This window comes from Neoarius graeffei, chromosome 27, assembly GCF_027579695.1.
Source record: "Neoarius graeffei isolate fNeoGra1 chromosome 27, fNeoGra1.pri, whole genome shotgun sequence".
NCBI classification, from domain to species: Eukaryota; Metazoa; Chordata; class Actinopteri; order Siluriformes; family Ariidae; genus Neoarius; species Neoarius graeffei.
In genome coordinates, this window is record NC_083595.1 from 39,427,540 (window position 1) to 39,450,352 (window position 22,813).

General features: G+C 41.8%; 1 protein-coding gene across 2 annotated transcripts in view; it reads left to right on the top strand.

Annotated features, from left to right (window-relative positions):
* The window catches only part of map2k5 (mitogen-activated protein kinase kinase 5), a 154,521-nt gene that overhangs the window by 88,074 nt on the left and 43,634 nt on the right, over positions 1 to 22,813 (top strand). For both annotated transcript variants that reach the window (XM_060911120.1, XM_060911121.1), the window contains 3 exons: positions 1,122 to 1,151; positions 20,844 to 20,870; positions 21,217 to 21,249. In XM_060911120.1, coding sequence (XP_060767103.1) covers positions 1,122 to 1,151; positions 20,844 to 20,870; positions 21,217 to 21,249 — 90 coding nt within the window. The remainder of the gene's footprint in view (positions 1 to 1,121; positions 1,152 to 20,843; positions 20,871 to 21,216; positions 21,250 to 22,813) is intronic.

The following is a 22,813-nucleotide window of genomic DNA, read 5'->3' on the forward strand; positions in this document are numbered from 1 at the left end:
TCCACGCGCACAATAGAATTTGAGATACTATTTGATGAAATAAACCTGTATCGATCACTCGGTACGTAATTGGTGCCCCATGTTCTGTCTACCTCTGTTTCTCCACTTCACTTCACAATCACTTGAGCAGTCGTGTTCATGCTCGTTATGAGTTTATTTGAAGCTCTAACTTGGTTTACCTGTGTGTCGAAGTGAATTCCTTCAAACGAACAGCCTACCGTTTTAAATTCCTGTCGTAAATTTGCCGTGCTAGTAGTTTACATCAACTCTATTGATTTTTAATTTGTTTTTGTCAGCAACTCTCAGTGGTTGTGACAAATAGGCTTCCTATATTTGTCAATACTGTTGAATATCTTAACAATTAAAACAGTCATTGATTTGGAGTAGGGGAAAAAGACACATTGTCACGTTTATTGACTGGGCTTTTTGTTGATGATGCCCTGGTCAGTGAGGTCAGTTGTGCTACTTCATGCCTCACAGTCAGGACGAATTAGCCAGTGAACTTCACTGTTTAATTATATTCATCTTATAACTGGAGCCAGCAAGTTCTTATGCAAATTTAGATCAGAGATGAAACGTGAAAGTAATCTGGTTAAACTGCTAAGTCCTGTTTGATTACGATGTCATGCGTCGGGTAGATTTTTGACACATCACCACATGTTAAAGGTTATTTATTCAACCAGACTTCACCTATTCCTCCCTTGCTTTTCTATTTCTGTGTCCATCTTGTTGGTGTTTAAGAAGGAGTAAAATCTTGACGGAGTGTTTCGGTATGTCGCACTCGAGCTTGTCCTGAAACCTTTTTTTTTAAATCCATTGGATGCCTCAGTCTCTCAGTCAGTGGCACATTAAGCCTTTAAAACAGTGCTGTTGAAGAAACACAAGCTGCAGGGTGAAGTTGTGCACTTGCTGTTTGAGATAAATGGTTTGGGGAGCAGAGGGATTTAAACATCTTGGGTATTATGTGAAGTCAGTTAGTTTTTAGACAGATTTCAGTCAGAGATTTCTAATCGACAGTAAGTGTGAGGATGTGTGTGTCTGTTGCGCATCCATGTTGGTCACTGTCTTCTCAATTTGATTTGTAATAATTGTTTAATTGTTTTTCTTTCTTTCTTTCACAGCTGGCGCTTGGCCATTTCCCCTATCCCCAGGTGAGTTTGTCTGTGCTCTGTGCTTTTCCATACAGACTAGGGATGTTAACCGATGACCGTTTGACCGGTGGTTGACCGAATCAACGTCAACCGGTTAATTTTTTTTGGTTGTCGGTTAAAAAAAAAAAAATTCAATCGTTTTGAAGCTGCCGATTTTGGAGCGGAGAACCTGGAATTCTGTGTTGTAAACGCTTTGACAAATCAGAAACACCCATTCAGTCATGTCCCGCCCTCCCGCCCCAGTTGAACACAGCTGCCACTCGGCGAAAGAAAAGTGTACACACAGGCTTTTTAGCTTACAAATTACTATTCTGTTTTTTAATTATTATTAGAAGGCACATCGAGTTTAGTCCTGCCTTGGCCAGTGCATTCTGAAAGTATGTTTCGGTCTGTAGCCAACAATGCATGTTATTGCAGATCATATCTCTCCACACAAACTAAAGGCGCAGATGCCGACTTTTTCACGGCTGAATCGTGCAGATCCGATTTTTTTTGGGGGGGGCGTTGGAGTGTCTGAATAATTTTAATACAGAATTTACTCTGATGAAATTATTCAGACACTCCAATGCCCCCTCCCCCCCAAAAAAAAATCGGATCTGCACGATTCAGCCGTGAAAAAGGCGGCATCCGCCAAAAGGCGCGCCGGTTAACTGACTTTAACCAGCTAATGAGGCTCGGTGGTCGGTCAAGATTTTTTTTTTAGTTTTCGCCATCCCTAATACAGACACATGCAATAATCTGGAATGCTGTATGTTTGTAAATAGCTAAATCATGGCTGTAACTCGCTACGACGACGACAGCGAGGTCCGAGCCACGATATTTTCAGTCATGTGTATATATGCTGAGTTTTATGGTAACCACAAGGCGCTTTGGGGTGTAAAGCTGCAGCTCATCTGTTTTTAATTAAAATGTAGATACTAGAAAAGTTGCACGTGCACACGTTTTGAATAGTTACTGTACATCTCCTACAATAGCATTTTCATTTTAAATATATTTATATAGGGCAGCATGGTGGTGTAGTGGTTAACGTTGTCGCCTCACAGCAAGAAGGTCCTGGGTTCGAGCCCCGTGGCCGGCGAGGGCCTTTCTGTACGGAGTTTGCATGTTCTCCCCGTGTCCGCGTGGGTTTCCTCCGGGTGCTCCGGTTTCCCCCACAGTCCAAAGACATGCAGGTTAGGTTAACTGGTGACTCTAAATTGACCGTAGGTGCGAATGTGAGTGTGAATGGTTGTCTGTGTCTATGGTGTACCCTGCCTTTCGCCCGTAATCAGCTGGGATAGGCTCCAGCTTGCCTGTGACCCTGTAGAACAGGATAATGAGGTGAGATGAGATGAATATAAATAAGTCATGAGTATATTAATAAATCGCTGTGGTTTATCAACCTGATAAAGGCATTACACACAGCATCCCTGTGTAACAGTCAATCAAAGGACTTTGAGGTGACTAATGGGATGAAACAGGGACGTGTGCTTGCACCAACTCTGTTCTCTTTATATCTCGCAGCTATGCTTGAGGTAGCTTTTAAAGATACTACTGAAGGTGTCTATATACAAACAAGGAAGGATGCACACCTGTTCAGTGTTGCTCACTTTAAAGCAAAAACCAAGACATCAGTTATGATTGTGCGAGAAATGCTCTTTGCACTGGTTTCACATCGTGCGAGTGATGTACAGATCTTTGTTGACAAGTTTGCCAGAGCAACAGAACAATTCAGTTTGAAGATCAATATTTTAAAAAAACCAGAATGCCTATATCAACCACCAAAACCCCAGACTCAAACAGATAATTCAAACTAAAGCGGGTTGTAACGGGGGGGAAAGAAACAGAACTTGCGTCCCAACTGCAAGTTCTACAACTACAGCTTCCCGTCAACTAGAAGTGAAAATAAACAATGAGCCACTCACGACGTGTAAGAGGTTTACAGACTTAGGCCAAGTTTACATTAGACCGTATCTGTCTCGTTTTCTTCGCGGATGCACTGTCCGTTTACATTAAAACGCCTGGAAACGGGAATCCGCCAGGGTCCACGTATTCAATCCAGATCGTGTCTGATTCGGTGCTGTGTAAACATTGAGAATACGCGGATACGCTGTGCTGAGCTCTAGCTGGCGTCGTCATTGGACAACGTCACTGTGACATCCACCTTTCTGATTCGCTGGCGTTGGTCATGTGACGCGACTGCTGAAAAACGGCGCGGACTTCCGCCTTGTATCACCTTTCATTAAAGAGTATAAAAGTATGAAAATACTGCAAATACTGATGCAAATACTGCCCATTGTGTAGTTATGATGGTCTTTAGGCTTGCCATCCTTCCACTTGCAAGTGGTAAGTGACTTGCGCACAGCGGCTCAGTCCCGAATCACTGCTCGTGCACTACACTCGCGCGCTCTGTGAGCTGCGCAGGGCCGGAGTGCGCACCCTCCAGAGGGCACTCGCTGTTCAGGGCGGAGTGATTTGGAGCGCAGCCGCTGAGGAGGAAGCGATGAGCCGCACTGACACATTTCAACTTACGTGCCGAATTAGTCATGTGATTAGCGTATCCGTGTATTGGCGTTGCTGTGTGCACGCGAATCGTGTATTGGCGTTGCTGTGTGCACGCTAATCGTTTTTAAAAATGTTAATCTGATGATCCACTGATACGGTCTAATGTAAACCCCACCTTAGGTAGTACCATTGCTGAGAATGCCAGGCTGGATCAGGAGCTCACAGTTAGAGTGGGAAGAGCCAGTGCAGCCTTTGGGAAGCTCCAACAGAGACTGTGGGGAAAAATCATCATGTAAAATGTCAAGTTTACAGAGCTGTAGTACTCTCCTCCTTCCTTTATGGTGCAGAGACTTGGGCCATCTATAGGACTGATGTGAAGAAACTACATGCTTACATGATGCATCAGCCGAGACAGATTATGAACCTATCCTGGAATGATAAGATCCCCAACAAGGAAATCCTTGAGAGAGCAGGTCTCCTATCTATGGACGATATACTAACACTAATGAGTCTCAGATGGTTAGGCCATGCGGAAAGAACGGAACATGATCACCTACCTAGGCAACTACTCTACTCTCAGCTGTCTGAGGGAAAACGTGACCGGGGAAGGCCTCGGCTTAGGTTTAAAGACACTGTAAAGAGGAACTTGAAACGTAGGAACATTGACCCTCACTTGTGGAACGTATTTGCTAACAACAGACAAAAGTGGAGGACTTTGATTTGGCCCTGATGCCACATGAAACAGTCATCGTCGTTATCGACGGACTGCCAAAGAAAGAATAAACAAATTAGCATTTTGATTTTTCATTTTCAATAACGAGATAAAATTGATTTATTAATAATTCAGTCCCTATTGTTCTTTAGTATGAAATCAGTTCATTGATAATTTTGCAAAATATGCAGCGATTCTACATCAGATCAGCCGTGGCATCAAACCAGACTTCGCTGATTTTTTTCTTTTCACAATATATTATGACAACAAGGGCGGCACGGTGGTGTAGTGGTTAGCGCTGTCGCCTCACAGCAAGAAGGTCCGGGTTCGAGCCCCGTGGCCGGCGAGGGCCTTTCTGTGTGGAGTTTGCATGTTCTACCCGTGTCTGTGTGGGTTTCCTCCGGGTGCTCCGGTTTCCCCCACAGTCCAAAGACATGCAGGTTAGGTTAACTGGTGACTCTAAATTGACCGTAGGTGTGAATGTGAGTGTGAATGGTTGTCTGTGTCTATGTGTCAGCCCTGTGATGACCTGGCGACTTGTCCAGGGTGTACCCCGCCTTTCGTCCGTAGTCAGCTGGGATAGGCTCCAGCTTGCCTGCGACCCTGTAGAACAGGATAAAGCGGCTAGAGATAATGAGATGAGATAGCTCAGGCTCGTGACAGCTTCCGGTGCCGTTTTGTTGTCAAGTTAGCCAACGCGAATTAGCAACATTAGTCACTTGGTTGAAACGAACAGTTTTGATACAACCCCGATTCCAAAAAAGTTGGGACAAAGAACAAATTGTAAATAAAAACAGAATGCAATGATGTGGAAGTTTCAAAATTCCATATTTTATTCAGAATAGAACATAGATGACATATCAAATGTTTAAACTGAGAAAATGTATCATTTAAAGAGAAAAATTAGGTGATTTTAAATTTCATGACAACAACACATCTCAAAAAAGTTGGGACAAGGCCATGTTTACCACTGTGAGACATCCCCTTTTCTCTTTACAACAGTCTGTAAACGTCTGGGGACTGAGGAGACAAGTTGCTCAAGTTCAGGGATAGGAATGTTAACCCATTCTTGTCTAATGTAGGATTCTAGTTGCTCAACTGTCTTGGGTCTTTTTTTGTCGTATCTTCCGTTTTATGATGCCCCAAATGTTTTCTATGGGTGAAAGATCTGGACTGCAGGCTGGCCAGTTCAGTACCCGGACCCTTCTTCTACGCAGCCATGATGCTGTAATTGATGCAGTATGTGGTTTGGCATTGTCATGTTGGAAAATGCAAGGTCTTCCCTGAAAGAGACGTCGTCTGGATGGGAGCATATGTTGCTCTAGAACCTGGATATACCTTTCAGCATTGATGGTGTCTTTCCAGATGTGTAAGCTGCCCATGCCACACGCATTAATGCAACCCCATACCATCAGAGATGCAGGCTTCTGAACTGAGCACTGATAACAACTTGGGTCGTCCTTCTCCTCTTTAGTCCGAATGACACGGCGTCCCTGATTTCCATAAAGAACTTCACATTTTGATTCGTCTGACCACAGAACAGTTTTCCACTTTGCCACAGTCCATTTTAAATGAGCCTTGGCCCAGAGAAGATGTCTGCGCTTCTGGATCATGTTTAGATACGGCTTCTTCTTTGAACTATAGAGTTTTAGCTGGCAACGGCGGATGGCACGGTGAATTGTGTTCACAGATAATGTTCTCTGGAAATATTCCTGAGCCCATTTTGTGATTTCCAATACAGAAGCATGCCTGTATGTGATGCAGTGCCGTCTAAGGGCCCGAAGATCACGGGCACCCAGTATGGTTTTCCGGCCTTGACCCTTACACACAGAGATTCTTCCAGATTCTCTGAATCTTTTGATGATATTATGCACTGTAGATGATGATATGTTCAAACTCTTTGCAATTTTACACTGTCGAACTCCTTTCTGATATTGCTCCACTATTTGTCGGTGCAGAATTAGGGGGATTGGTGATCCTCTTCCCATCTTTACTTCTGAGAGCCGCTGCCACTCCAAGATGCTCTTTTTATACCCAGTCATGTTAATGACCTATTGCCAATTGACCTAATGAGTTGCAATTTGGTCCTCCAGCTGTTCCTTTTTTGTACCTTTAACTTTTCCAGCCTCTTATTGCCCCTGTCCCAACTTTTTTGAGATGTGTTGCTGTCATGAAATTTCAAATGAGCCAATATTTGGCATGAAATTTCAAAATGTCTCACTTTCGACATTTGATATGTTGTCTATGTTCTATTGTGAATACAATATCAGTTTTTGAGATTTGTAAATTATTGCATTCCGTTTTTATTTACAATTTGTACTTTGTCCCAACTTTTTTGGAATCGGGGTTGTACAATGGCTTAGGACTACAATTGCTATGGACAGCTTTAAGAGTTCATTTGTCATGAGCAGTTTTGCCTTCAAGTCTCCATCAGTGAACAGTTCATAACGTCAACAAAATAGACTTCATCTTAAAGCTATAATAAATTGGTGACACAATTTAAATTTTTTTAACAATATAGCACACAGACTAGTTCAGGGTAGTTCATGATCACACTGTCTGTCTGGGATCACGCAAATGAGGATGGGTCCCCTTTTGAGTCTTGTTCCTCTCAAGGTTTCTTCCTCATGTTATCTCGGGGAGTTTTTCCTTGCCATCGTCGTCTCTGGCTTGCTCATTTGGGATAAAATAATATCAGAAATCTGGATTTTAAACATATTTTTGTAAAGCACCATTGTTAAAAGTGCTATACAAATAAAATTGAGTTGAATCATAAAGGTAAAACTTTGTCCATTACATAAACCATGTAATTTTTCAATGTAGAATATAGAAAATCTGTAGTGATTTCAAAGAAAAGTGAAAAAAATCTGTCGGAAATAGTGGTATGTTTTCAGTGATGATAAGTTCAAGATATATTCTTGCAAATGATCTCTGATACCGTGTGCTCTTTTATTATTCAGTTTGTTTTTCGAAATGTGAAAGCAACTTGAGAAAAATCTCTTTGATATTGTGTAAATTTCCCATTTTTGACACATTTCTGCACTGTTGGTCCTGGTTATGGCGCTGTGCTGAACGACCACCTTTTTAGTCAAGTCCAGTTTCCTGTTTTCAGTCCTGATAAGCCGGTGATTTTCTTATATTGGCACCAAATCAGTTTAGTTTTGTTTCCTTCCAATATCATCCAGGCCGATTTCCATTTACAGTTGCACTTTGATGTATTGTGCATGGATTAAAGTTTTCCGTCGTGTGACGGATTTCCGTCAACTGAACTCTCCCAAGGCCAAATGTGAGGTCGGTGCTGATCCGAGGAGAATTAAAATGACGGGTGGTTGGGTAGAGATTGGGTTATAACACTGATGTGTTGCAACACCATCAACTATCAGCAGGGTTTATTTAACTTTTTTGTTTTTGAGCCATGCTTTGTGTCGTTCATTTCCTATGTTTGATCATGTTTAAACGTTCGCTGTCTACGGTGCGGCATTAAAAAAACATGCGCTGTCAAAATTGGCAAAATACATTCCCATGTGCTTGGCGTGCTTGTGTCTGACCATTTCTGTTTTGTATTAAATTAAATCTTGCCAAAATGACTTAGTTCAAACCTGGACATATAGAAATAGAGCATGTTAAGAAAAAATAAACCCCGGAAAGCCCGCTCCTCTGCTTCAGCCAGACTTGAAGACCTGACGGTGCAATGCTTGCAGACTGTCAGAAGTAATTAGACCTAAATTTATAACTAACAAATCAGCAGACGCCCCAACAATTATTATTTTCGTTAGGCCAATGTGTAAGGTATGTTAGAACCGTGCCTTATAGCCTACGTTATATCACAATTTAAAGGACGTTTGAGGAGTTGGAGGCTGCGAGCGCAATGATGTTCCGACATGCGCTAAACTTTATTCCCTGAAAATCATACACCAGCGTTCAATGCCCCAAACAGTCAAAATGTCTAGAAGACTACGGTTAAATAATAATCATGGCCTACTAAGTTAAATTACGTCAAAACATCTGTTTCTGGCCTATGAAATGATGGAGGAAAATGAGAACGAACGCAAAGTAGATAGCAGCCAACTTCACGCGATCTTTTAGGGAACTTAACACTCGTGTTGGCCACAATATTTCTCTTAATAAAATCTTGAATTGTTTTTGAAGTCGTATTCAACACAAAGTAAGGTCAAATTATCATTTTAATTTAAGCGAAGATCCAAACTTTTTTCTATGTTGACGTCGAGCATAGAGGAGCGTGTCATTCTGCTTTCGGTTTCGGCAGCATGGATGCGCTTTACATGAAAGAAGGCACTGATGTGTCTGCCATCGATAAAGGTGTAAAAAACAAGTGGAGGTGGGCTTGGCTGTACGAAATAGGTGAAAACAGAAAGCCATTTAGTTCATGGTGCAAAAAACTAAACATTCCAGGCGCTTGCATTTGTGTGGTTTGCCACAAAAAAATAATATACGGAAGCAATGGAAAGAGTGCAATAAATTGAATATATTAATCCATTAATTAATTGATAAAGTTATCAGTTCTCAGTTAACCATTCTCAGAATTTCATCGAAATCTACCCATAACACCACCACCCCCCCCCCCCCCACCCCCCACCCCCGTAGAATTTCATCGAAATCCACCCATAACCCCCCCCGGTAAATTTTCAGTCAAATAATTTTTTTTTTTGCTTTAATCCATGATTGTGCGACAGCTACCAATCTAGAAAGGTGAAGACTTGACACATGCTTGGTACAAGTCCTCAACATCTTTTCAGTGACCGTAGTCGGATGAGGTGAAAGATGGAAAGCCATGGTTTGGTCATGGATGGAGGACATAAGTACACATACGTACAGTACATACATATGTACGTATGTACAATTATATCTCATGACATTCCCACCCCGGTTCCCTCAATGACTGTTGGTCAGACCTAAAGTTGTGGATGCAGAATAATTTTCCAAATCCTCCAGTTTCAGTCTTAACATTGACGGTGCACGTGTTAAATCTTCACCTGTCGTTAGAAACCTTGGAATATTGCTCGACCCCTCACTCAACTTTGATCCCCACATTAAATCCCTCACCGAGACTGCTTTCTTCCACCTCTGGAACATCGCCCGCCTTCGCACCTTTCTTTCCACTAGTGATGCTCAAACGTTGGTCCACTCCTTCATTATGTCCCACCTAGATTATTGTAACTCCCTTCTCATTGGCCTCCCAACTAAATCCCTTCAAAGATTACAGTACATTCAGAACTCTGCAGTGAGACTCCTCACCCATACCAAACCATCTGCTCATATCACCCCCATTCTTTCTCAGCTTCACTGGCTACCTGTTCTGTCCAGAATTAAATATAAAATCCTCCTACTCACCTTCAAAGCTCTCCATAACCTTGCTCCTTCTTACATCTGTGATCTCCTGACCCCTTATAGTCCATCCCACTGTCTCGGATCCTCTAGCTATAATCTCCTTGCTGTTCTTCGTACTAGACTCTCTACCCTGGGTGCCAGATCCTTCAGCGCCACGACCCCCAAGCTCTGGAATTCCCTTCCTCAACCCCTCTGTGACTGCTCTTCTCTTCCTTTCTTCAGATCTCATCTCAAAACCTTTTTGTTTCATGAACATTTCTCCACCAGTGCATAAACTCACCACTCTTGAGCAACTTTTTTTTTTTTTTGGTGTGTGTGGTTTTTTTTTCTCTGACCTTGAGTTTGAGAAAGGCGCTATATAAATCTAACATTATTATTATTATATATACAACCAGTCAAAAATTTGGACACGTCTTTTAATTCAGTGGTTATTCTTTATTTTTATTAATTAAAAGACACTTCATGTCTTAAAGTAACAATGGATGTCGTTTCCCTTGATTTAGCTGATTCTTAACGTAATATGGATTACTACAGTTGTGGAAGAGGGCTATTTTACTGTATTTTTACTATTGATTCATTAAGAAGGCAACAAATTGCACTAATTAGCTTTTGACGAGTCACGCCTGTTAATTGAAAAGCATTCCAGGTGACAACCTCATGAAGCTGGGTAAGATAATGCCAGTAGTTTGCAAAGCGTCATCAAGGTAAACGCTGGATACATTGAAGAATCTGAAATATGAAATGCGTGTGGATTTGTTTTTGTTTTTTTCAACACCTTTTGATAGTTTTGACGTCTTCAGTATTGTCAAAATACAGAAAAACCCTCTAAATGAGTTGTGCTGTACAGGCATAAGTGTGAATTTCTGTCAGGGATTAATATCATGACCGGTCTCTCTGTCTGAACAAACCATGGATGGAGATTTGCTAAAAGTTTCATATTATTAGTCAGTAGTCGATAAAGGCTTTACAGGATTGTAGGATAGTCTGTGTATATTACAGGTAGTCGTCGACTTGCGACCGATCGACTTTACGACCGTCTGGTTATGACTGGCAAGTGTTTCCCAGCTGAGCTAGCTGAGCGTACGACAGTTTTCCGCCCCAGCTCCCGGCAGCGCCCAGCAGCCAGCCAGTGTTGCCAGATACTGCTGATGGTTTCCAGCCCAAAATATGTTCAAAACCCGCCAAAATGCACTTAAAACTGCCCAATCTGGCAACACTGCATCCAGCCTTTTCTATTATGTGTGCAGTGTTTCGCTGGACAAACAACGAGCGAGCTACAGCACGCGTACGGCTTAACCAGATCTTGTGCTATAACGTGCGCAGCTGGTAATCAGAATAACTTTCACTTTTCTGTTCTGTTACACTGTTCTGTGTCCAAAATGAAAAGTTAGTTTTCAACTGTTCAGCTAAAAAAAAAATGTAATTAAAGCGATTGTGTTGTTGAAATTGTTTGCAATTTATTTATAATCAAAAACTGATACAGGTAGATGAAAGAGTGATAGTATGATAAAGTACTATACTAGTACTACTGAGTGATGATAAATCCTAGTGAATGCTTGATAAGTAGACAAAAATAATTAGGTGTATTTTTCGGCACGCAGGCTCAAAATAATATACCGGCAAGAAATAAAAGTTACTTTCACCCCTGAGTATGCAGTGTTTGACTTAAACCAAATAATGAGCCAAGGTAATGAAATCAGAAAATGTTGATAAAATAAGACTTTAAGATGATTACAATATCATTACACATCACAATATACTTGCGTTCATTTAACACAGGCCGACTTACGACCAGATCGGTTTACGACCGGTCAGTCATAACCAAACGCAGTCGTAAGTCAACGACTACCTGTATATGAAAGTGTATAGTCAGTCTCTCTCTCACTCACTCACTCACACACACACACTGAAGCTGCCTGTCTGAAGCACACCGAAAGTGTGTAGGGGCTCTTTAATGAGGGAAATGTTGACTAATGCTCAATAAATTACTCCCAGCATGCCTGTTGGGTTAATTAGCATATTAAACCAGAGCAGCCACTCAGGGCAGCTCATGGAAATCAGGAAGGAAACACTCAGAAGCTGCATCTAGTGCCAAGACCTTGAGTATTAAAGTACATGTGATTATTTACGTAGGCAAAGGACGTACATCAGCCATACACATGATTAGGAGCCGGATTAAGAAGGTGGTACCTCTTGTTCAGAGTACGTCCAGGTTTCGGCCTTTTTTGAACGTGTGCGTGTGTGTGTGAGAGAGAAAGTGTGTGTTGCACAAGCTTATTGCCAGAGGCAATCTGTAAATGTTTTTCACTGCTCTCCAGCAAGGTCTGTTGTCATGTTAATATGGCAAGTGCTGTTACATAAAGTAGTTCATGCACACACACACCCACAATAATAATCTCTTTGTACCATCAGCTACATTTCAGCCACTTTCCTCTGACCCAGGCTGGTATTTTAGATTCAGCTTAAATTCAGTCCAGTTATAGATGCAGTAACTGTTTTGTTTAAATTTAAAATCCTGATGATGAAAATAAAAATTGTCACAATCCAATGACTTATAGGATTCACTGGAATGACTTCTAACTTATTTTTCGATATGCAGTCGTGTGCAAAAGTCGTAGGCACGTGTAAAGAAATGCTGTCGACCAAAAAAACCGGCTTAAAATAATTTGTGGTTGGTTGAAGAGAGCAACTGGACTTGCTTGAAGATTCTTGAAAACGGTTCGCCTCTCGTCCTAAAGGCATCCTCAGTTCTGTCTGACTAATAGGGAGTATCCAGTAGGGCTGTAACGATACACCCAACTCACGATTCGATTCGTATCGCGATTTTTGACCCACGATTCGATACGCCCACGATTTTTTTAAAAATGTTTTTTTAAAGTAGTAAATTTGACTTATTAACATTTACTTACTTACATTAACTATTTAATAACAAATAATTCAGACCACTGCAGAGAAGGAGTAATATGTATGCAAAAATGAACAAATGTATATCCAAAGATTGTTTGTTTTATTTCTCAAAATAATACTGTTGAGCCGGAAGCTCTGGTTTTTTCGGTTCTGCAAAAGTCATTTTTCCAAATCGTGTAAATCCGTTAAGATTTTTTTTTTGGGGGGCGGCTCTCTCACTGTCTCACTCTCATAGGGCCAATGATTTTCTGTGATCGCGGAAAACCGATGGAAATTACGGAATTTTTATGGTGAAACATTGCTCGCGTGTCAAAATGTAACTGCCGTAGAAGGCTTCCGCCCAAGCAGACATGCCTTCAGTGTTGCCAGATATTGCTAACGTTTTCCACCACAAAATATGTTCAAAACCAGCCAAAAAGCACCTAAACCTGCCCAATCTGGCAACACTGCATGCCTTTCCGGTCACGTGATTGTGATTGGCTTGTGGCACACCTAGCCAGCCAATGAGCTGCTTGTTTACAGATTCGCTCCCCGCGTCGCAACCAGAATGGCGACCATTTAAAAGAAATGAATGCTCTGCCAGTGGCGAGTGTGGACGTTGCGTGACTCGCAGAAGATTGTCGCAGGTCGGCGAAAAAACGACTTACTAATAGATATAAAAAAATTTAAGTAAATTTAAAATGTAATTTAAATAAAAAGTAAAGTATTCATAAATTGAAGTTTGGAAGCGCCTCTGTTTTTGGGCTGAGGAGAAGTTTGAAAGGGTGTACCGCGATTCTGCCTTCTTGTATCGCGATACGGATCGTGGCTCTGCATATCGCGATTTCGATACGCATATCGTTACAGCCCTAGTATCCAGTATTTATCCTCTCATGGATCATCATAGAATCCGAATCAGAATGCTGATGGCTGCATTGTAGGTGGCTGATAAAAGATGTCATAGACACCCACCTCTGTTCAATGATGGTCGTTCCAGGTTGACAAAAATGAACGATCCTCTCTGGCTAAGATGTCTGCCAGTTTTCTGGAAGTCCTCTCATAGGGATCTCATCCCAAAGTGCATAGAAACATATCTGTGACGAATCTCAGTCATCCAGGTACATAGTAATCTGTGGTTGGTTGAAGAGAGCAACTGGACTTGCTTGAAGATTCTTGAAAACGTTTCGCCTCTCATCCTAAAGGCTTCCTCAGTTCTGTCTGACTAACATTCTGATTCGGAGTCTGTGATGATCCATGAGAGGATAAATACTGGATACTCCCTATTAGTCAGACAGAACTGAGGATGCTTTTAGGATGAGAGGCGAAACGTTTTCAAGAATCTTCAGGCAAGTCCAGTTGCTCTCTTCAACCAACCACAGATTACTATGTACCTGGATGACTGAGATTCGTCACAGATAGGCTTAAAATAATGAAATGAAATGTTTCACCATGAAAAATACTATAAACAGCAGTAAGCATTAATAAATGAAGCAAAGTCAGTATTTGGTGTGAGACGAGCCTTTGCTTTTAACAAAAAAAAATAGTAGTCTGAGGTACAGTGAGTGCAGTTTAATAAGGAAATGAGCTGTAGGTTTTTCTGAGCGTCTCACACTACGTTCACACTGCAAGGCTTAATGCTCAATTCCGATTTTTTTTGTGAAATCCGATTTTTTTGTGAGGTCGTTCACATTAACAAATATATGCGACTTGTATGTGATCCTCAGTATGAACGAAAAGCGACCTAAAAGTGTTCCGCATGCGCATTGCAGGATACGACAACGTCACACGCAGTGAGCATGGCCAGTGTTTACGGAAGTAACCTAAAGTTTCCTGTGTATGACAGTAGCCAGCATGGAGTACCTGGCAATGATGCAGTTGTTGTTGCGACGGAGCCAGAACATGCACAATAGCCTGATGTTAAGGAGGAGGTTGAGAAGGAAGAGGGCAAGGGTTTTGGCTCAGGCGTTCTGCAGGGTAGTGACTGCAACCTCCGTTCAAAGGAACGTGTGGGTGCGGAGCCGCATTGATGTCATGCGCCATGTTGTTGTAACTTTTTTTTTGAGAGACCCGCCGCCTACTTCAGCGCAGAATAGTGACGTTTGTGGCTTGTTGATGACGTGTAAGTCGGATGAATGCGACCTGGCGGTTCAGACTGAAGTCGCATATGAAAAGATCGGATAGGAATCGGAATTAGGACCACGTATCCAAACGGCCTGGGTCGGATTTGAAAAAATCGGATCTGTGTCGTTCATATTGTCAATAAAAGATCGGATGCAGGTCACATATGGGCGAAAAAATCGGATTTGAGTCACTTCAGCCTGCAGTGTGAACGTAGTGTCACAGAACCAGCTACAGTTCTTCTGGACACTTTGGCTACGTTCACACTGCAGGCTGAAGTGACTCAAATCCGATCTTTTCGCCCATATGTGACCTGTATCCGATCTTTTATTGACGATATGAACGACACAGATCCGATTTTTTCAAATCCGACCCAGGCCGTTTGGATACGTGGTCCTAATTCCGATTCCTATCCGATCTTTTCATATGCGACTTCAGTCTGAACCGCCAGGTCGCATTCATCCGACTTACACGTCATCAACAAGCCACAAACGTCACTATTCTGCGCTGAAGTAGGCGGCGGGTCTCTCAAAAAAATTTACAACATGGCGCATGACATCAATGCGAGGGACGCTTCGGGCTGTGAAGGTTCTGAATCTTCTCAATGAAAGGACGCAGAGGTTAGGGAGCTGATTTCCATTTGGGGGGATACAGCTATTCAAGCTAGATTGGATGGGTCATACCGCAACCGGGCGGTTTTACTTCCGTAAACACTGGCCATGCTCACTGCGTGTGACGTCGTCGTATCCTGCAATGCGCATGCGGAACACTTTTAGGTCGCTTTTCGTTCATACTGAGGATCGCATACAAGTCGCATATATTTGTTAATGTGAACGACCTCACAAAAAAATCGGATTTCACAAAAAAATCGGAATTGAGCATTAAGCCTTGCAGTGTGAACGTAGCGTTTGACTGTCACACTCGCGTCTTCATTTTGCACCAAACCCCAGCAGCCTTCATTATGTTTTCTTTTTTTAATCTGAAAAGTGCGCTCTTATGGAATATGCTGCTCAGATACAAACTTTGTTTTTCTGTAGCATTTAATTTTGTGCTGGAAAACGAACGTTTGGAACTCTAGAAAGTTTTTGTCCTGATTCGATAATGTAGAAGTCATAAAATAGAAATCTGTAACAAAGGTTGTATGGAAAAAAAATAGGGTGCGTCAGACTTTTGCACAGTACTGTGTATCTATTTACTATCTTAGGCAGTGTATTAAAAGAAAAGGAAAAGTGGATTTTTGAGAGTCTGATTCATCTTGTGTGTGTGTGTGTTTGTGGTAAGACCTCTGTGTCATGTCAGCAGGATTGTCATGCATTGCTCAGTCATTGGACAGCGTCATCCACAGTTTGATTAGAGAAATGGTGATTTAAATCTGTAGGAACTTTTCTGTTCTTGGCAAACAGTGCCACGGGCACTACGCTGAAGCTCGTCGTGTTTTTACACCCCATTAATTTATTACTCACCCTCTTCCTCTAATATCCTTTTCTTTCTTTCTCTCTCATTGCCTCCTCCCCCTCCCAATTCTCTCTTTACATCTCTAAATTTCATTTGGTGAGAAGAAAAGGGTCAAGAATGGAAAGAGAGAGACCGAGTGAGTGAAGGGAAAGACAGGACCTCCTGCTGCCACTGCGTTTTTGCTCTTGATGTTAATTTTCACAGCTCCATATGGTGCTGCAGACTCTTCACCTACAGGCATCACAGGCACACTCAGCCCAGTGTGTGTGCGCGCACACACGCCCACACACATGCCGGCGCGCACGCACACATGCACGCACATACTACCTCAGGCTCGGCCTGTCATTTACAGCAAGCCATGCATCTGTGTGTTCTCTCTTTCTCTCATACAGACACACACACATATATGCAAACAGTCACCCATGTAATGCTCCTTTGCCTGCTGGGATTCTTGAAGGTCTAAAAGGACACGCAAGTTCAGACCGTAAACTCAAAATCCAGACTCGGCGTGAAGCATTTGTTTTGCACGTGTGCGTCTGTATTCCTCCAAATGTGCGTACGTTATCCTGTCTTGTCATTGATTATAAAAGACTCTTTAATTCCGTCTCGCCCCATGTTGAGATTAATTTGCATTCTTTGTCAGGAGTTAATGGCGTCTCTCGATGGCTCGCTCGGAGAATCTTTGAAGACTGCAGACTCGCTGGCATGTGTATACAGCCGCCGGCGCTTTTTCCTCTGATTGATTTGTTGTTGCCTTTTGTGTTCTCCGGCTGTTTCTGTTTTGGATCTTTTATTTCCCCCCCCTTTTCTTTTCATATTCATCCAAACATACTGTATGAAATTGCTTTTTGCTCAAGTTTTGATTTGCAGCTCAAATTAGTCGAAACTGGTTTTGTTGAAGTGCTTAAGATCATGTTGAACACATTACTGTGTTTTCCACATGACTGTTCTGTCATGGATCTGAAATAATTTCATCGTTCTTGCCTGTAAAAGTCACATAATTAAAAGGGTAAATGATTTCAACTTTTCCAAGGATGAAGCCGAAAATAGCGGTCAGATGAAACGCGAATAGCATTTACCTGGTGAAGCTTTGAAAGCGGATGCAAATCCTCTGTGAGCGTGAAAGGGAATCCTGTGGTCTCGCTTCCTTTTCTTCTTTTACCTGTCCTCATTTCCAAAAGTTTGAGCAAGGCCACTTTTTTTTTTTTTAAATTCCTAAAATGCTGGGACTCGACGAAACCACAGTTCTGTTTCAAATTGTGCACCAGGCAGTATATTCTGGATTATACATGACTATCTGTCTGGTACCTGACTTCTGCGGTAACATCAAATCAACCTTCAAATGTTCCACGTTTTACGGAAATGACAAATTGCTGTGAGATATTGGCTATTCATAAAATTGCTAGTGCCCTCTGATGGCTCTGTACTTTCCACTCGATAGAGCACACTGTGACTGCTGATGTTTTTTTGTTGTTGCTGTTTTTTTCCAGCAGTTCTAGCACATAATCTGGATATTACAGCACGCTACATCTTACTGAAGTTCCCAGTGTGAACTCCATTTCAACAAATCATTTTATAGGAATTGCCTTTTTTTTTTTTTTTAAATTGGGTTCTACGCTTTCTTCCCACTTCCCAAAAACTTCCTAGTAGGTGGATTAGTAGGTCAATTGCCCCGAGGTATGAATGTCTATGTGCATGGTGCCCTGCACCCTGACTCGCATAAAGTGCTTACTGAACATGAGTGAATGTCGAGATGAAAGCGCCCTCGGTCTCACTGTCCTCAACTCACGTTGGTTTTAACTTGCTTGACTTTAAGTCTCTGCCTTGTGTAATTATATCATTATAAATTATCGCTATAAACTCTTATTGAACATCAAAATGCTGAATATAGTTTTTTTAAAAATGTTGAGTAACTACAAAAGATCAGATTTTTTTGGAACAGGCGGAGAAAAATGGACGACCATGGAAAAAATAAATAAAACCAAGAATCTGCGGCCACTGAAGTATATCCATGGAGTTTTTGGAAATTTTAAATGTTGTTCACTATTCCATTATTATATTTAATAGTTATTTCACGAAATCGAGTCGTACATGATCTGTAATCCATGTATGATGAGATTGAGTGGAATAACTGTTCTATTCTATCCACATTCACTGGATTTTGAGAAACGGAGCATTTTTAATTTTTGCAAATTCAATAAATAAAAACTTTTTATACAAAACACCAATCATTTCCGCTTAGAATGTAAACAAACTGGCGAAGTGACACTAGCGATTTGTGAAAAATGCGATGATAATTCCTGAAAATTTGTTTTTTTTAAAAAAAAGGTACATTCTTACCATCAATACTTTTTTTTTATTCCTTTTTTTTATTTTTGGGGTTTTTATTTCATCCTCGGTTGGTTCAGCAACACGCTCCGCCATTTTGTTTTTCTCTACTCATGGTATATGAGCTGATAGCCTAGTAGTAAAGTAGTCAATCAGAGCGCACGGTTGCTCATATCCAGTGAAATGTGGATAGAGTAATAAGTTATTATAGTTATTGTGTTATATTAGCATTTTAAACTGTTCAGTTTATTTCAGTAGATTTAATCCATATCTCAGTCAGTTGGTCGGGTTCAGTGCCCAAACTGAGAATCGCATCAGTTTTTTTTTGGCTAATCAGACACAAGGTACGCCACCACCCTTGCCAGAGCGGTTGGGGGTTAGGTGCCTTGCTCAAGGGCACTTAAAGTGCCATTCCACCATTGGATGTATTCTTTGGCATAAAATACAATATATTTTGACAACATATATAAACGGTATCACTAGATAGAGAACTCTTTTAGCTTCAAAATGATATATCAAACATAATTTTTTGACAACGACAAGTATATTAATTTTGCGACCAAAGTCACCTACCCTTTTAATTTCTGCGCGTGATGTCATCGGCAGGTTCCCCTTCTTGTGTACCGTGTGACATGGCACATATTATCAGCAATGGCGGATAGAACGCGATAAAAATAATACCAATAAATCTAGCTAATACCAATAAATCTAGCTAACTGAAAGATTAACTCAAATTTTTTCGCAATTTTTTTGGCCCCCATATACGAGGAGAAATGACTCTCTCACTTTGGGGGTTTCCTGGTCTAAAAATAGACCGACACGTGGTACACAAGAAGGGGAACCTGCCGATGACATCACGTTTCACTACCGCGCGGAAATTAAAAGGGTAGGTGACTTTGGTCGCAAAATGAATATACTTGTCGTTGTCAAAAAATTATGTTTGATATATCATTTTGAAGCTAAAAGATTTCTCTGTCTAGTCATGTCATAAAATATATTGTATTTTATGCCAAAGAATACATCCAATGGTGGAATGGCACTTTAAGCCAATCCTTCTGGTCCAGGGAATTGAACCAGCAACCTTTTGGTTCCAAAGCTGTTTCTCTAACCGTTAGGCCGCGGCTTCCCTGAAATCCATATCTCACCAAGTCAAAAATAACAGCGATAAAAAATGTCAACTTGAATTTAACACCAACTTGATTGAATTCTGTAGTTTAATTTTCATTCTGATGTTTTATTGTGAGTGGAAAGTCATAAGAAAACTTTTTGGCTCGATCAAATAACCAAAAATACTATTGTACACCTTTTAAATAACAAGCTTAATATTTTAACTTGTGGATTATTTTTGATATTAACAAATCTGAACTCCTGGCTGGAAAACCTTGGAGAACCCTGGCCTTAGCTGTGTCATTAATTGTCACTTGGATTTAGCAGGTTTTACCTCTGGATTGATGGTATTAGGTTATCGGTGTTGCCTGTATGCTGACTCTTGGAGTGTTTAAAAAGTGCCTAGTAATGTGTAATTGAAAGAGCGAAGACCTGCAGAACTCCACACCAGGAACCGTTCACTTGAGCGGGACGATGAGAGCGGGACGATGAGGGCAGGACGGTGAGGCCTGAGCGGATCAGGAGAGCGTCAGCCTCCTGCGACGATGAAAAGTGCAGTTTCAGCTCGACTGCTGAACGTGTGTGAGAGTGGTGCAGACAGCTGGTGCTCAGTCACCCTGATCAGACAAAAGCCCATCATCTCGCTGCCTCGTCCTCTGTACTGTAAGCAGATTATACAGTTAGAGAGAAGACTCTGTAACAATTTGCTCGAGGAATTATTATAGTCTGCACGTTACGCTCGTCTACTTTCAGGATGCTGGACGTTAGTTATATAACAACGTCATCATCAAGACTGTAGTAAGCAAGCCGTTTTAAAGAGAACGGATTGCGTGAACGTTTTCAAGACGTGTTTGTCTTCTCATCTGACAGCTGATACGTAACAAACATGTGCGACAGTTATGCCCAAGACACCTCTCCTGTTTAAGATGCACATCGTGTATCTGCTTTTCCGGCCCTGCATCTCTGTTCAACCTGGAGGCAGCAAGAGAATCGACTCGTGCTGTGTAGCCGGGCCGCGCTAAATGAAGATCAGGCTATTAGCACTTTGTGTATTTTCATTATGCAAATGCCGTTAACACGATGTGCCCGTTCGTGGCCACCGGGCTTTTCCTCGCTTTTCCCCTAGTGATCATAAACGGGTCCTACTGCGACGTTTGTGATTATAACATGCTAATTACACATCGCCTTGCCTCCTTCATGCTGTCTCGAGCTTTTATTCCTAATCTTCTCTCCCTTTGTTTCTCTTTCTGCAGATTCAGAAAAACCAAGGTTCCTTAATGGTAAGTATTTGATGAGGGTCCCCCCCCCCCCTTTTTTTTTTTTTCAAAAAATGAAAGCAAGCCCTTCTTTACTTCTTCTTTTGATAGTTGCTTCGCTTGGTTGCTTGCCTCTAAAGTTAATACAATAAAACAATACGCCGGCACTTACCAGCGCCGCATTCCGATGAGAGGCCATTAGAAATAATAGAGCGTTGTGGATCCAATGGCTTTTTCTGTGTCTGAGTGCATTTGATTAATCTGAATCGCTACCTGTTTTGCTGCATTACTGATTTCATTTCCTGCTCACTGTAAAGAGATTGCGTGTGCTCTAATCTCCTCGTCTCCTCCTCCTCCTCTTTCTCCATAGCCTCTCCAGTTATTGCAGTGCATCGTTGATGAGGTGAGTCCATGTCTGATGTGCCCGAACTCTTAAAGCCGTGGCTAATGGGGCAGAAAGCTGCTGTTTTGTTTCCTAATGAAGCAAGGTGCTTTAGCTAAAGCCAGAGGCTGGAGGAGCTTAGTACGCTGGGATGGGTTGCCTGACCCTCAGTTAGCCTTTAAGCTGTACTTAGGAAAGTGATGGGGCTGGTTTAAACTTTGGACTCTTTCTTTCTTTTTCTTTCTTTTGTCAGAAATTTCACACAGTTTTTGTCTCTTTTTTTTGTTTGTTTGTTTGATCTGTCCCCCTCTCCTATTTTAATCCATGTCTCTCTCTATCTTGCTCTCTCTGTCTCACACACACACACATGCACACTCACTTTGCTGGGGTAATGTAGCATGACCGGGCTTCAGAGCACAGAGGCTGGGTGGTGTTGCATTAACCTTGACCTGCGCTAGTCACCTAAAATACACCCACCCGAGACCTTGACACACTTCCTCACCCACTCCTCTCTGTGCTAGCTGAGGTGAGGTGAGGGACGAGGTGCGTATATAAAGTCTGTACTGGACACACACACACACTGCTCCATATTTCACTCAGCAGAGTGCTTTTAACCACATTTACATGCAAATAATAATAAAAGTGTAAGCTAGGATAAGGAACTGTGTCTGAATAAACTGATATGAATAAAAGGCATTTAAATTGAGGTACATGAGCATGAATAGAATGAGTGAGAGGGACTCGCTCTTATGTCCTTCATTTTATTCCTACCAGCTCTGACTGAGATTTATAGACTACTGTACTATAAAAAAAACACTCAACTAGAGGTGGAAAAAATATAAAAAGCGCTTGATACGATAGTAGTCTCAGTAAAGTGTCAGCAGTGTTGCAGTCGAGTCACAAAACCTCGAGTCCAAATCCAGTCTCGAGTCTCCAGTGTTCAAGTCTGAGTCATTTCAAGAAAATTTCGAGTCCGCTCGAAAAAAGTCCAAGAACAAGACTCCAACCGCACCATTTGGTGGCTGTTGCTGCCTTTATGTGAAACCGTCTCTGCTGCTGTGTTGGACAGACGAAAAGCTTGTTCATCGCTCAGCAAGCCCCGCCCACTATCAGCAGGGCAAATAACACGAGAGAGGGTTAACACTAGCTAGTTCATCGCTCAGCAAGCAAGGCCCGCTATCAACAGGGCAAGGAACATAGCGTGTCGCTTCCTTCTCTGGGTGTGGTCAAGTCAAGTTTATTTGTATAGCGCTTTTAACAATAAACATTGTCGCAAAGCAGCTTTACAGAATTTGAGCGACTTAAAACATGAGCTAATTTTATCCCTAATCTATCCCCAATGAGCAAGCCTGTGGCGATGGTGGCAAGGAAAAACTCCCTCAGACGACATGAGGAAGAAACCTCGAGAGGAACCAGACTCAAAAGGGAACCCATCCTCATTTGGGCAACAACAGACAACATGACTATAACATTAACAGTTTTAGCATGAAGTCAGTTTCTTTGATATTATAAACCAGTGGTTTTCAAAGTGGGGGCCGCTAGGGGGGCCTCAGAAAGTTGGAGGGACGATAAAAAAATTGCGAAA